A 14,983-nucleotide genomic window follows, 5' to 3' on the forward strand; every position below is an offset into this window, starting at 1 on the left:
ATTTGTACGAGTACAAAGAATAAGATGGCCATTCATAAGTAATCATACGGATGAAATAAGATGGCCATTCGAGAGTGGGGGATAGCTCAGTTGGTTAGAGCTTCCCTCCCGGTTCCAGGTGATCCTGGGATCGATTCTCATCCCCGCCATTCTTGGCTCATTTGCACCAAAAAAAATAAGTAATCATACGGATGAAATAACCTTTCAAATCAACAGCAAAAACAAAATAAAATAAAATTGATACCTATTACGCTTTCGCCTAGCTCAGACATCTGTCATATAAACAAATCTTCTCCACAGCATTAAGATTTAAGACGCCTTGTTAGTTATTAGTTTATTACCCATTCATTCGAACCATACAATATCGCAGCTCCTTTCCTTTAGGAAAGAGCACTTATCATTTCCAAAAATTATTTTAGAATAATGTACTTGATCTAATATAAGCTGAGAATGAAACTGATGTTGTGTATTTACAGATAAAAGACCAGCACCTTTCACCTTCTCAGCCTCATTTTGATTACTAAAATAAATCTCGGTGACGACTGTGCATAAGATCTGCTAGTGTAATTTTTCCACAGCTGCCAGCATCCAGTTGTTCGAACTTCTTGCATATCAGTAGAACGTCTTTTTCTGAAACCTTTCCCATCTCCTTCAGTTTGTAGATTACATACTCCGACTTACTGCAAAACCAAACAACATCAACACTATAATAACATTACTTTTTTCTTAGACTGTCACTCATCACTCCCGCCTTTTCCATCCCAAGCAATGGGACCACTATATTTCTGTTATATTAAACCAACCAATAACTACTGCCACCAACTAACAAGTAACAACAATCAGCAATATCAAAGTGTTGAATCTAATATAAAGACAAGTCAAGATGCATGCAACCTAGTCCAATAGACCCATGAGGGAAAAAAGATATTTAGATACAAGGGAAAGGTGACCAGGAAAGGAAGTCTGAAAAAGACGAGCAATCACATTAACTTGTAAATGCAACAAATTTCCAGGTAAAAGGATAAGCTGAGATATTCCCTTGTAGAATTTCAGTAAGCCAGGTAGTTAATTCTGAATGATGTTAACAGTTTGGCTTCATTTGAGAAGTCACAAGCAAAATATAACTTCCCATTCTGCACAATAATGCCAATGCTAGTCTTTTGCCAAGAATTTAAATGGAAATTTCCACACTGATAGGTTAACATTTCTTCTCAATATTCTTTTTCCTTTTGTCCAAACTTATATTTCATATCTATGCCCACAATTGTTTCTTCAATAGAATATCCCAAAAAGGCAAGTTCTCACGTTCATATTGGAAGGAATAATCTTGACAGTTCCCAGCGTAAATATATGACCCCTCTAAAGATATGCTATTCCACGATGTTGGAGCTCACGGCTTTTTTATTTATACCACTCAACATTATGCCACTCGTCATTGGCGAAACTGTAAGGCATACATATATATTATTATATATACGATATATTTGTAGGGTGGCTAATTAATTAAACATGCTTCCCATACTTTGCTCAACAAATAAACACGTAAGGTATCAATGCAATCCTGTAGTATGTTAAAGTGGCACTGGGGAAAATGGGACAAAACTGTGCCAGAAGATCAGAGACAGAAAGCCAATATTACTCAAATAGAAAACCAGAGTTATGTATAGTAAACACTCTATCTATTGTGCATGAGAATTTCTACTCCCAATTAAAGAAATACCAAAGAACAATTGGAAATTACAGCAACCAAGAGTCCAAGACCTATTACATTACCCCTAACCGATGACCTATTTACAGTTTAGAGCATTTTGACTTGAAGAATAATCGCAAGTGCAGCAAAACCAGACACTGTTTCTTTGTTTGTTTCCTATAAGAAAAGTTATAAAGAAAAGAATATAGAAGTGGAAAAGAGAGATGGATGGGAGGAGAGAAAAAGAAAAGAAATGTAAGGGATTGGAGAGGCAAATGTGGTATTCCTTCTTTTTAAAAGTAAAGAATTTTTTTCCCCTAGGGAAAGTTTTCTTCCTTTGGAAAAACTGTTTTCCACTCTTAACAAAAGAAACAAAAGAAAATGGGAAAATCATTTTTCAGGAAAGTGTTTTCCTCCAAAACAAATGAAGCCTAAGACAATATTCCTATTTCAGTGTTCATGAAACCATTCACTGGGAATGGGCCACTGACATCAGCTTATGTCTGATACAACGAAGTTAAGTCTCAGTATTGGTACTATTTGTTGCCAGAAATTAACCACCATTCAAATAAATTGCTGCCAAAAGTGGCAGACAAGAAGGTAATAAAAGACAAGCTAACCGCTAAACTTTGACAGAGCAACATGAGCAAACACTTGAAAGAGTATAATTTTCCTAATGATTCTCACATAATGTGGTCTCACCCCCTTTACAGATAGACATTTAGGACTTTTGTGGGTGCACAATTAAATTACAGGCCCCTGGTGAATCATCAGTATCGAATGAGGGTGAATAATGTAGAATGGGAAAGAACGTTAAATTACATACATCATTTGAAAAAAAATCAATTACTGATTTAACGTGCAGTTTTCATTACCAGATTTCGGTGACGATAGTTTCCAAATTATCAGTAGGTAAAAAAACAGTACTTTCCAGGAAGTAACATTTTAATAGAACTACTCAGTTATAGTATGATGCTATTCAGAACATATCTGTTACAACTTTCTTACTCCCGGCTGCTTGGAAAGCTTACCATACTTTCTCTAATAAATGAGTTGCAAATTTTGGAATAATTCAGTGAACTTGATTCTGAAACTTAGTCAATCACAAAAACATCCAGTGCTAAACAAGGTAAAGAAAGAATTCATGTTCCATAAGAGAGCCCCATAAATTGAAAAAAATAACTTTGCATCTATACACTTTATTTCAATCTTTTAGAAAGAGTAGATGTACTAATATATACTGTTCTTCTTGGTCATCAAGGATAAGGTAAAATAATCCAAGAATAGTCCAATAAATTCTTCTACGGTGAACAAAAAGATGAGTTGTACAGAAAAAAAAATATAGGTTATTTGCCATGCACAAAATTACACTCCCCCTTCCACCTCATCCCACTAGAAAGCACACAAAAAATGCAACACCTGACAAAAACAACAAAAAACCCTGTTTTGTCGCAAGCTCCTTAATCTGACAAAAACACCAAAACGTCATGTTTTGGGGTTAATTTGTTTCAGGTGCAATTTTATTGTGGAGCATAAAATTAGACTCTTATTCACTGCTAGCTTACCCAAAGCATGTGAGTGTCCCCCAATTCCAATAAAAAGATCTAATAAGAGAACGAAAGACATCAGAGTGCACCCTGTGGACTCACTTCAACCAATAACAAATTGTACACTCTGCAAGTAAAAAGGGAAGTGGCAAGACCTCCAATGCCACATCTAAGGAGATAATAACCATAGAGCCTTTATCTTATCCCACGATCTAACGTCGGCTTCACCAGTTGAAGTGAGCTCTTAACTACGTGTTTATGTTAAGACAACAAGAATCTGCTAAATAGAAGGGCATCCAGCCCTCAAGTTGACTCTAAATTACACAAGTATTTTTCTAAATTCCTGTGAAAAGCAGGAAACGCTTCTCAACAATCTCAAGGCTGCTTTAGAAGATTATAGCTCAGAAACATTTGTTTATTTACTAAATCTCTCACACAGAACCATAGAGAGTCAAAGAAGACACACGACATCAAGAGACAGCATCATATGATTGCCAACCAAGAACTAAGACAGCATGAAGCTAGGTTGCCAAGGCCTTGGGTCTAATTTGGTTGCCTTTATAAAGCAGTAGAATCACCATCTTCAAAATCAATCCTAGGGCTTGTGAAAATGATCCACAATTGCAACGACTATTTTAATCAGGACTGAAGGACAACGTTCACCCATATAGAAAGCAAAGCATGCCCCGTTGATGAGGTATAAAGAAGTTGAAACAACCGCTTACCCCCGAATAACTGCAATTAGACTAAGTTCCTACCTTTTATCTTCTCTGGGTCAAAAACCTTCAACCTAAAATAAACCCCAAATTTTTTATTGCACATGCATCACTCACCCAAGAAACTGCAGTTTATTTCAAAAAAATTAACATTGAATGTGCAACATTAATTCACAGACAAACAGAATGGTTTTGTCAACAGGTAAGAGTTAAGTGTTACTCTTTTGAAATAAATGGATAAAACCATAATGCTTCTCCGTTTCACAATATATACATCATTTTGACTTTTTACACAATTCATTTACTAACTTTGACCATATTTATTATTGATACTTGAAGACAAATTTTATGTTTTTTAATTGTTATTGGGTTAATCTCAATACATATTTCAAATTATCTAACTTTTATTAATACTTCCTCCGTTTAGAAATAATTGCACCACTTTCGCGTTTGTCAATGCACAACTTTGACCGTTAATATCTTTAATTATCTTTTAATAAAAATACTTTTTTTTGATATTTTGAAAAGTAGACATCGACACTTAATCCAACAATTTTTTAATATGAGAACATTTATTTTTTATATATTTGTAAAAAGAGAGTCGAGGTTTGTTTGTTGTTGTCTTTTGACTAGCTGTTGTTTGTATGACCTTTGAGCTTATTGCTTTGGTTTATATATTACTATTTTACCAAAAAAAAAAGAGTCAAAGTTAATATATGAATAGTGCACAAAGCCAAAAGGGGTGCACCCATTTTTAAACGGAGGAAGTATGTATTTAAGATATTGATGGTCAAAGTTAGCATATAAATATTATAGAAAGTCAAAATGATGCATCTATTGTGAAACGGAGGAAGTAATAGGTAAGAACTAAAGGAGAAGTTTCAATGGTTTGGCTGAAACCTTTGAGTTTAATGACTATGTTATTATGTAAAAGAAAGGTTTGGCCATAGGAGAAGAGCCCTTGGAGAGACTCTATCTGATAGGTAAAGTCCATGGAATTGTGAGAAGGATGAGGCACTTTGGGTGGAGGGAGAGTGTCAATATAGGGAGGTTATACCACCCATTGTTTAATGCCTAACTGGTTTTTATTTACAGACTGCTTAATAGGGCTGTCACAGAAAGATGAATGCATCTTTTGTGATCAGCAAGGAAGTGTGCAGCATTTGCAAATCAAGTGTCGGTTCCATGAAAGCAGTGATGGAGTTGAAGTAAGGAAAACGAAAAGTTCAAATTGCCCGATGGAAATACAACCATTTTGCATTTGGTGGCTGAGAAATCAAGTTCTGTATCGCAATGAGAAGGCTTTTACTAATAAGTACATCAACATTAATATCATTATATCAACTATTTGAAGAACAGGTTTATTGAATGTTTCTAAGCCACAAATTTAGAAAGTAATTGGCAATTATACAAGTAAATATTTGTAATTTCATCAATATGCCTAGCAGGTGAGAAATAATTTCAACCTCTCACTTTGCTCCAAAAGCATGAGGTACAGTCAACAATAATCATTAGCAGTACATAAAAACTATCCAAATGTGTCTACAGTAGGATTTATGCTAACAATCTTCACCAGAACAATAACAAGTTTAACATGCAAATGGCAAATTAACTTCAAATTGTAAGAAAAAACATAAACATAATAACAACTTAACAAGTGGCAAAGACCAGGTTGTTACCTCACAAAACCATTATTGTCCATATCAGCAGCAAGAAACTGTGAGATGGTCATGTCCTGACCAAGCACCCGTTTTGCCAACAGCCTATTCCGCTTGTCTATTCTAGCCTCGGCCAAGTAAAGAAAAGCACGGGCTACAGCAAGTGTGGATACAAGCAACCAAACAGATGCAAATCCACGACCAGACATCGATGTGAACGCCCTATCACCATAACCCACCGTGGTTACTGACATGACAGAGAGATAAAGGGAATCCACCCAACCAAGTTTCTCAACGAAATGCATAACACCCACCCCAACTCCAATACATAGAACCACTACACCTAATGCCAATGCCACCTTCATTCTAATCCTCATCCTCCCTTTCTTGACATCAATTAGCACCGACTTTGCCTGTTTCTCTTGTTTCCCGGCCTTAACAGTCTTAAGTAGATAATTCTCTTGCAAGTCTAACACATAAGTAACCATCCCACTTAGCAAAATATCAATAAATCCAAACCCAACCAACACAAACAAAACCGAGAACAACTTAGTTGTAGTAGAATTGGGGGTTATATCCCCATACCCAATAGTGCACATAGTCACAATGCAAAAATACAATGCATCAATTACTGGATGAGTTTCCGTAACCGAAAACTGTCTTCTATTGAACCAATATATAAGAACCCCAAATGACAAATATATCACAAGCAACACAAAAGCTTGTATAACAACTGACTGAGAACTAGGTTGTGGTTTATTATCACTTCCTTTCTTTTGATCCCCTCTATTTAAAACAGCCATAGCTGGAGCAGTTTTTGACCTGTGCAGATTGGTTTTCTTCCCATGGTAATTTGGATCAATCAACCACTGCTGATGTTGCTGCTGCAGCAGCGACTGAGGCGGCTGCGGCTGCTGGTGCTGGTGTTGGTGTTGGAATTCTAGACATTGCTGAGACAATTGTGGGTCAAATAGAAAAGACAGATGATGGTATTCAGAAGACGGACGCGGAGATGGCAAAGGCGAAGCCGAAAGCGACAGGGCTTCCAAGAAAGAAGAAGAGGATGGGGATTGAATTGTGATTGAGGGGTCTTTAGGTGAGGACGGAAAAGAGCCAAAAATGAGTCGATCTTTGAACTCAGAAGGAGTTAAAGCGAGTGAAAGCTCTTCATATTCAGGAAGAGAGGACAAAGTTAAAGGTGGTGGAGGTACTTGCTTCCTTAACAATGGCAGAAGATGGTCTTCCTCCATCTGGGCTACCCCACAAAAACTTTCTATATGGATTTTGGCGCCATTGAAATGATGTTTTCAAGCTTAACACCCAACATGAAAATGGCCAAAAGAAACGTTTCGCCTTACAATCAATCAAACTCAATATATTGAAATTCACCCAAAAATATCAAAAGCTGCACCTTCAACAATAAAAATGGAACAAAAAAATCGGCTGAATTGCAAACCGAAGGGAACTAAGTGAGTAAGAGAAACTGGTATGGAGAAAACTTACAAAAACCGAATTTAGCTTATACCCAAAAGAAATGTTTCGTCAAGGAATCCTGCAAACTGAAGAAATCGAAAGGTGTTTCAACACATTTGAAGAACACCCATTAAAATTGCGGCAGATTTATCGAAGAAGAGACTGAAAAGACGAGGTGACGTCACTTTTTTCTAGGAATACTATGATAGTCCTATGTTTATCCCTTGTGTAATTAATACTGCAAAGACAAAGATCAAAGTGAAGGAAGGACAGGATTAATGGCGGAAAAGGAGAGAGAAAAGAGGGTGGGGTCAGTTAATTTGATGGGATATTTCTGTATTCTATAATTTAATGCTGGAATATGTTGCAGAGATTAAGATCAAAGTGAAGGAAGGAGAGAGAATTAATGGCGGAAAGAGGTGGTGTAAAATTGTAACTGGAAAAAAAATATGATTCAAGTCAGTTGCGCAAATACACGTTGAGCGTCAGGGGAGGGGGTTTCCTACACGAGTCGTGTAAGTTGGGGGGTGTGCACCACTATTTCCGTTGTGGCTTTGTATTCTATCGAACTCACCTACGAATCAGTTTCTAACATTACCCCTATTGGCAACGGTTTGGTTGCAGTTGCAGTCCTCATAAAATACACTTTTTTAAAAATTATAAAAAAAAAAAAAAAAATTACCGAACTTCGACCGGTGACCCATTCAAATGCAGACTCTTAGAGCAACTTCAATAGTTACAAAAGGACCTGCTCACAAAAAAAAATGAACATGTGAGCAAGTAGTCCACAATTGGTATAACAATGACATAAGCAGCTGTTAAAACTTTGTAACTATTTTGGGCTACGTAGCTCAAATAAATAAATTATTTGAATTAAATATTATAGGGTGAAGAAACTCAGAATTTAGAAGAAATCAACTGATTCCAAATATTGTATTATGAGCTCACAAAATACTGAGAGCTGATCATCAGCTTATATACAACACAAACAGAATTTTATACAATGTAATTGTGCCACATCAGCTAAAAGTGTAACTGAATTGTAACCACTTTCTAACAAACTTATAACTTAAAACAATAATAAAATAGAATAAGGAAGTATTTCCTATACTCCCCCTTCAAGCTGGACCTTGGAAATAAGTCCAAGCTTGGAAGAAAGTGATTGATGTTGAGATGAAGCCAATGGTTTAGTAAGAATGTCTGCAAGTTGCTGATTGCTGGAAACATGAGCAGTCTGAATGAAACCAGCCTCCACTTGCTCCCTTACATAATGCATATCTCTCTTCAAATGCTTTGTTTTATCATGAAAAACAGGATTTTTTGCCAAATGTTCAGCAGACAGCACTGGTAGCAGTCTTATTTGGCAGAATATCCACATTATCATCAGGCACAATATCTATATTATTGCAACTGGAATTGTGTGAATCAATACCTTTGATGGAACCAGCAAGAGAAGGCAGAACATAGTAATACAAACCATTTGTTCTTTTTCCAGCACCAAGCAATTCAGAATTAGTAGGGTCCTGGAAAACATATCCAGTGCCATTGAATAAGACTTGTAAACCAGTATGTTCAATCAGTCTACCAACAGATAACAAATTATGTTTGAAACCCTTGACCAACAGAACATTGTGTAACACCAATTTGTTGGTCAAAGAAGTATCACCAATGGTATCTATTGTCAGTTGAGAACCATCTGGTAGACCAACTTTAATAGGGTTGGACAGAGTTCTGATATTGGTCAAGATGGTTTCATCATAGGTCATATGATCACAAGCTCCTGGGTCAACTATCCATAAGCAAGCATCATGCAGTTTAGTTACAGCACAGTTGAAAGAATGAGAGATTATACCTGCATAACTTGCAAAAGAGGAATGAGAACCACTGGTTTCAGTCACTTGAGATTGTTTGCCTTTCATCACTTTCATAACTTCTTGACAGATAGCATTCAGCATTTCATTGTTCACCTTATCATTGTCAGTATTTCCCAAAGGTTCATCAGCATCATCAGCAGTGTAGCCAACATTTGCTGCAAGCCTATTTCCAGTGAAGCCAGTTCCTTTAGAAGCCTTGATGGAATTATACCAATCAGGATAGCCAATAAGCTTGAAACACTGATCAGCAGTGTGACCTTTGCCTTTGCAATGATTACAAAACCTATTCATTTTCTCCTTCTTGATTTCTTTCCAGTCTTTCTTTCCTGTTCCAGCAGCATACTCCTGAGATTGATTTTGTCCTCCTCTATAAGCTTGAGTAGCCATAGCACTACTGGTCATAGCATTGGATTCCACAGCTGCTACACTCAATTCTTTCTGTTTTTCTATTTGCTGAGTAATTGAGAATACTCTATTATTGCTAGGTAAGGGATCCATGGAAAGAACATTAGTTACAGTGCTATCAAATCCACCATTCAGTCCAAGAAGAAACTTCATCATTTTATCTTCTTCTTCAAACTCAGCAATCTTCTTCAGAAACTGACAGCTATATTGCATCATAACACCACATGTGCAGCTAGGAAATGCTCTCAAATTTTGCATTTCATCCCACAGTTTCTTCAGTTTCCCATAGTAAGTAACAATTGTCATGTTTTGCTGAGTTAAACTTTCAATTTCTTTCTTCAATTGATAAATCAGTGGACCATTGGACTGTCCAAACCTCTCATTCAATTCTCTCCGCAAATCAGCAGCAGTGTCAATATAACCAAAATCATCTGCTAATTCATGATTCATAGAGCTTAAAATCCAACTAACCACCATGAAATCAGCACGTTTCCATTTCATGTAGTCTTTATGATTTACAGCAGGTTTTGTTATCTCACCATTGACAAATCCTTCTTTGTTCTTAGCTACTAAAGCACGTTTAACATTTCTACTCCATCTCATAAAATTCGTACCAGTAAACACAGCAACAACTAATGAAGAGGTAGGATTATCTGAATTAGCAATGAAAAACGGATCACAATTATCAGTGTTACCTCCATTGTTGTTGTTGTTATGTGAATTATTGCTTTCAGAATCTTGAATTGCCATTTCTGATGATCAAATCACTCGAACAAACAAAGAGTCTTGAACAATTGTCGAAGAAGATCTCAACTATCGCAAGAAATTTCGCAATCACACTCGTGAATTGCAAGAAAATTTCGCAATAAAATTCCTGTTAACAGATACTCCCAGCTTTGATTTGAAAAACAGATCGAATTTATCTCAAAATGAGCAAACCTCAATGTCAAATCAGAGATTATTGCTCTGATACCATGAAGAAACTCAAATCAATTTGAGAGAATTTAGAAGAAATCAACTGATTCCAAATATTGTATTATGAGCTCACAAAATACTGAGTGCTGATCATCAGCTTATATACAACGCAAACAGAATTTTATACAATGTAATTGTGCCACATCAGCTAAAAGTGTAACTGAATTGTAACCACTTTCTAACAAACTTATAACTTAAAACAATAATAAAATAGAATAAGGAAGTATTTCCTATATAGGGAGCTACAAAATATTGTAGCCCACCAATGTAATAATTTGTAATTTTAATCAATTGTAGTTAGAAATTTGATATGGCAAACTTAGCCACAACATCTTGTAGCTCACAATTGGAGTTGCTCTTATAGTCTTATGTGACTTTTAAGGAGAATAAAAAATTAATAGCTAAATCTTAGGTGAGAAATATGAGACTAAGAGGCGTAAGAGCCATCAAAATAAGAGTCTCTCGTTACTGGATGCTCTGGCCTAAATAACCCGATTTAAGACCTGAAAGGCTGGAAGCAACATGGAATCTAAAATGAAACGAAATTTTCTTAAAGTAGTAACTAGATTTAATGTTATTTAATTTTATTTTTATTTCTGACCCCTAATTATTATTGATCTGGTTCTGAAACTTGACTAACTGGAATATGTCTAACCCGGATTAGACCTTAAATGATCAGAATAGAATGAATCGATTTCAATTCTTCCTCCCCCGTCTTAAATTCTATCCATTTGTCGAGGTAGACCTAAATTAATTCATTCTCTAGAATCCAACAGTAAATTGAATCAAATATGCTCAACTATCAATTTATCATCAGATTAATAAAAAAAATATACTAATGATCAGTTTTGAATATGCTTATCCTAAATCTTAAAGCACCTTGAGTCAACTCAAAACTAAACACAAATATGTACTTGATGGTTTACTTGAGCATTCCCAAAATGGAATACAAATATAAATTTGATTTTTTTTGTTAAATATTTGTCTTTGAACAAGTGTAAGTATTCTCTCCATTTCTTCCCATCAATTTCTATCTTTTTTCCCTCTATGCATTCACATCGAAATGGAGAGGATCATAACCATAATTGTAGAATCACATGCAATAAGCTTTTGACTTATATGAAGTTGTCTCAATTCTCAAAGAGTAATGGATTCTACGGCATGATTATGATTCCATTTCATGTTCATATTGTCTTTAGTGCTTCTACAACCATTCTTGAGAGTTAAGTGAGATCATATCTAGGAAAGAAATAGACAAACCGTTATATGTTACTCCCTCTGTCCCTTAATACTCGACCTGTTTTGACCGAACACGTTTGCCAATACACAACTTTGACCACCGATTTCTTTAACTATATATTATAAAAACTTATAAAAATATTAATATTTTGAAAATACATATTAAGATGAAGCCAACAATATATTATATACTAACATGTGTTTTCATATACTAGAAATAAAATAGGGTCAAAGTGAATTATGTGAATAGTGTAAAAAGTCAAAACAGGTCGAGTATTAAGGGACGGAGGGAGTAGCAATTATGTCTATAGTACAATAGACAATTATACGAAGTACATGAAATTCTCAGGAGTCGGGACAGAAAATAAAGAATAAAAATCAGGCTGAGTTTGCAAGGTTCATTCTGTTTTGCACAACACCTCAATAAACAAGGATGGAACAATTCCGGAATAAACACTAGGCTTATCGTTACCATATGATCTATCGCAAAATAAACACTTCTACAACAACTGTAAAAGTATAGCAAAACCTACTCCACAAGCAGACGTTAAAACCATCTACTACCTTTCTTTAAAAATGTCTTCATAGATCTCAACCACAGTTCTCAAGAATACAAAATGGTCGCAATACATTTGAAAAAAACTGACTAATGTCATAAGCTGAAGCTCAACTTTTAGATGTTTAACAAACGTTTGAACAAAATTTCAGTGGATTAACTAGCCTAGACCTTGATGGCATACTTCCTCATGGGATAGTACATTTCCCTCTTCTTCTCCCTTTCAGTCTTCAAGGATGCCTGGAGAAACAAATTTTGGTTATAATATGAAAGACCAAACATGTTTATAACACATCTCTGCCACCCAATAAAAGATAGTGCTTTGAGTAGATCACTAAAACTTTGATATGTCAGCATTTTTGACAGCTAATCAAATTTGGGAAGAAATCACTAATGAGCTGCAGGTAACACTACAAACATATGCAATTTTTTACCCGAAAGAGATCAATGGTAATGCACAAGCAGGATAATTAACATCAGAAATACCCTGCCTAAAACACTTGAAAAGGACCAAAATTATAGTCTCTTGCCAAAAAAAGAAAAAATTTGACTCCAGTACTGTCACAACATTCCACTTTTGAAAGTGTTACTTGATCATACTAGTTGTCAATTAATACAATATGGTTAAATGCATATTACATACTAAACTCATTTTGAACACTCATTATCAGTGCTGTGACTAAGACCACCAAAAAGAAAAGAAGTGATGGATCGCTGCACTTATCAGCACTACATTGAACCACTTCCCTCCAATCCCTTCAAATCACTTCCCTTCTTTCGTAAGCCATACAACTTCATGGTCATGGATTCACATTATAAAGAGATAATATGAAGAGGTAAAAACAACCTGAATAAAACAGGTATTTAGTCCTACAGGATCTCTGGCTAAAAACCCAAAGAGTAACAATTCCATTATTTAACAATAACAACACAAAACCCACTCTATATCAAGTTGTAAATGAGCTAATCATCGATCGAGTGGCAATTCATAAACAGGCTGAGCACCTTTGAAATACTCCGTACCAAACTACTTAAAATTCATTAGAGGCCAGCCTAAATTATCTGAAGAACACTAGAATGCAGCAGCTAAATTTCTTCACACTACATTCCCACCCTACTCTCTGTAAACAGTCAGGATTTACACGTCCATATTTTGTCATAGAGGTAAATGTCATACATGGTATGACCCCAATTATGAAGTTGGGATTATGAGAATCGAACACTATAATAAACTCGTATCACCAATAAAACTATTTTAATCGATTTGTTGCTCCACAAATTTTAAATAATAAAATTAAAATTTTTCCAAACAAAAACAATAAAATCTTTTAGGAAAAAATGTGAGAAGGATTTAGTAGACAAGGAGCAATAATGAGCTACCCCATCTGTGGATCCATCTCTACGGTTGTCTGGCCGCTGCTGCCTTTTGTTGATTTGATTTTCATCAAAAACAACAAATTCAGCTATTTTTTTACGCACCTTAGATCAAAGGCCCCCATTATTGTATTCAATTAATGGATACCAAATATATACAAGGTGCAAAATTAATCATCATACCAAGAACACAAAGTTCAGAATAAAAACATATCAAATATCGAAATAGTCTTCATTACTTAAGCCTCAAATTCAAAAATCCCCGTCCCTATAATTTAGAATGCATGATTTCTTTCAATAAACTCTGTAAAAGCCCAATACAAAGTAAATAGTTACTTCAGATTCAGAACCTCGCAATATCACAATATACATCATAATTAACAAATGAGCTAAATATTTAAGCGAGGTGGTAACACCAGGAGAGATAAAACAATACCTGATGCTTAGTGAGGCGACGACGAATTGCACGGGTCTTCTTGGGACGAAGATCAAGAGGCAAAAACTTCTTCTTACTGTAAGCTTCCCTCAATGCAGACTTCTGCTTCTGTGACATCACCGTCAAAACTTGTGCAATCCCTAATCTCACCACCTTACTGCAAAATTACCACACCAGAAGAAAAAAAACCATTAATTCAATTCTAAAGGAAAACCCTAAAAATGCAACAGAGAAACAACCCTAGAAAATGCAGGAGGGGAGAGAAATTTTACATCTTGGAGAGCTTGTTAGGAGCACCACCGGTAACCTTAGCAACACGGAGGAGAGCTAGCTCAGCCTTGAGATCCTTGAGCTGAGTCAAGAGATCAGCCTTGGGCTTCTGCCTCAACTCATGGGGTTTGATTCTAGCTACACAACAAAATGTAAGATTGAATCAGTTGTTTTACTTTGAAAACCTTGAATTCATCGAAAATGGAGGAGAGAATAGGGAAATCGTGGGCTTACCCATCTCTGCGCTTCTTGAGGTGCTGGTTGCTGTGACGACGGCGAATGTGGGATACTGGAAACCCTAGAACAGAAATGGCTCACTTTAAAGAAGGGTTTATGGGGAGTTTTTTCATATACGAAGAATATGGTTGTGGTTGTGTTTCGGGCTGGTTAATGAAGTTATTGGGCTATTGGATGTGAACTGGAGGCCCTATTCTTTTTATTTCTTTTATTTTCGGTTTTTTTCAGTTAAGTTGCTAAACTTTTTTTTGGGTCAATATTTGTTTTATTAATCAATGTGAGTACAATGCTAAAACAGCAAAACCCGTCTCTTTGGAGACATCTGATAAAACAGCAAAACCCAAAAGTACACTGTAATGAAGACATTCAAGCTCTTTCGAACCCGAAGTCGGCGAATAATCAGATTCATCATGTGATAGGACAATATAGGACATTGTATCCTTGGCATCCTCCCTAGACTACGTAGTGTGTGTAAAAGTTGATAGGTCGGTCGTAATCCCAGCCCATACCCTTGCGACCAACGCAAGAAAGGG

General features: G+C 35.9%; 3 protein-coding genes and 1 non-coding gene across 4 annotated transcripts; all 4 read right to left on the reverse strand.

The window, feature by feature from the left end:
• Positions 1-183: 183 nt before the first annotated feature.
• Positions 184-7,591, reverse strand: LOC110796580 (two-pore potassium channel 3). The gene is made up of 2 exons (XM_022001640.2): positions 5,633-7,591; positions 184-680 (listed from the first exon to the last, which is right to left on the reverse strand). The coding sequence occupies exons 1-2, from the start codon at positions 6,859-6,861 to the stop codon at positions 521-523; spliced, it is 1,389 nt and encodes a 462-aa protein (XP_021857332.1). The 5' UTR covers positions 6,862-7,591; the 3' UTR covers positions 184-520.
• A 598-nt stretch (positions 7,592-8,189) lies between these two features.
• Positions 8,190-10,113, reverse strand: LOC110796585 (uncharacterized). The gene is made up of 2 exons (XM_056829687.1): positions 8,517-10,113; positions 8,190-8,428 (listed from the first exon to the last, which is right to left on the reverse strand). Exons 1-2 carry the CDS (start codon positions 10,111-10,113, stop codon positions 8,190-8,192), a joined length of 1,836 nt encoding a protein of 611 aa, XP_056685665.1.
• A 2,029-nt stretch (positions 10,114-12,142) lies between these two features.
• Positions 12,143-14,606, reverse strand: LOC110796579 (60S ribosomal protein L35). Its single transcript, XM_022001639.2, has 4 exons — positions 14,448-14,606; positions 14,216-14,351; positions 13,944-14,100; positions 12,143-12,373 (listed from the first exon to the last, which is right to left on the reverse strand). The coding sequence occupies exons 1-4, from the start codon at positions 14,449-14,451 to the stop codon at positions 12,299-12,301; spliced, it is 372 nt and encodes a 123-aa protein (XP_021857331.1). The 5' UTR covers positions 14,452-14,606; the 3' UTR covers positions 12,143-12,298.
• On the reverse strand, positions 13,470-13,609 carry LOC130462317 (small nucleolar RNA snoR143). The gene has a single exon (XR_008922413.1). It is a non-coding gene; the product is annotated as a small nucleolar RNA snoR143 (small nucleolar RNA).
• Positions 14,607-14,983: the final 377 nt, after the last annotated feature.

Source organism: Spinacia oleracea, chromosome 5 (genome assembly GCF_020520425.1).
Source record: "Spinacia oleracea cultivar Varoflay chromosome 5, BTI_SOV_V1, whole genome shotgun sequence".
NCBI lineage: Eukaryota > Viridiplantae > Streptophyta > Magnoliopsida > Caryophyllales > Amaranthaceae > Spinacia > Spinacia oleracea.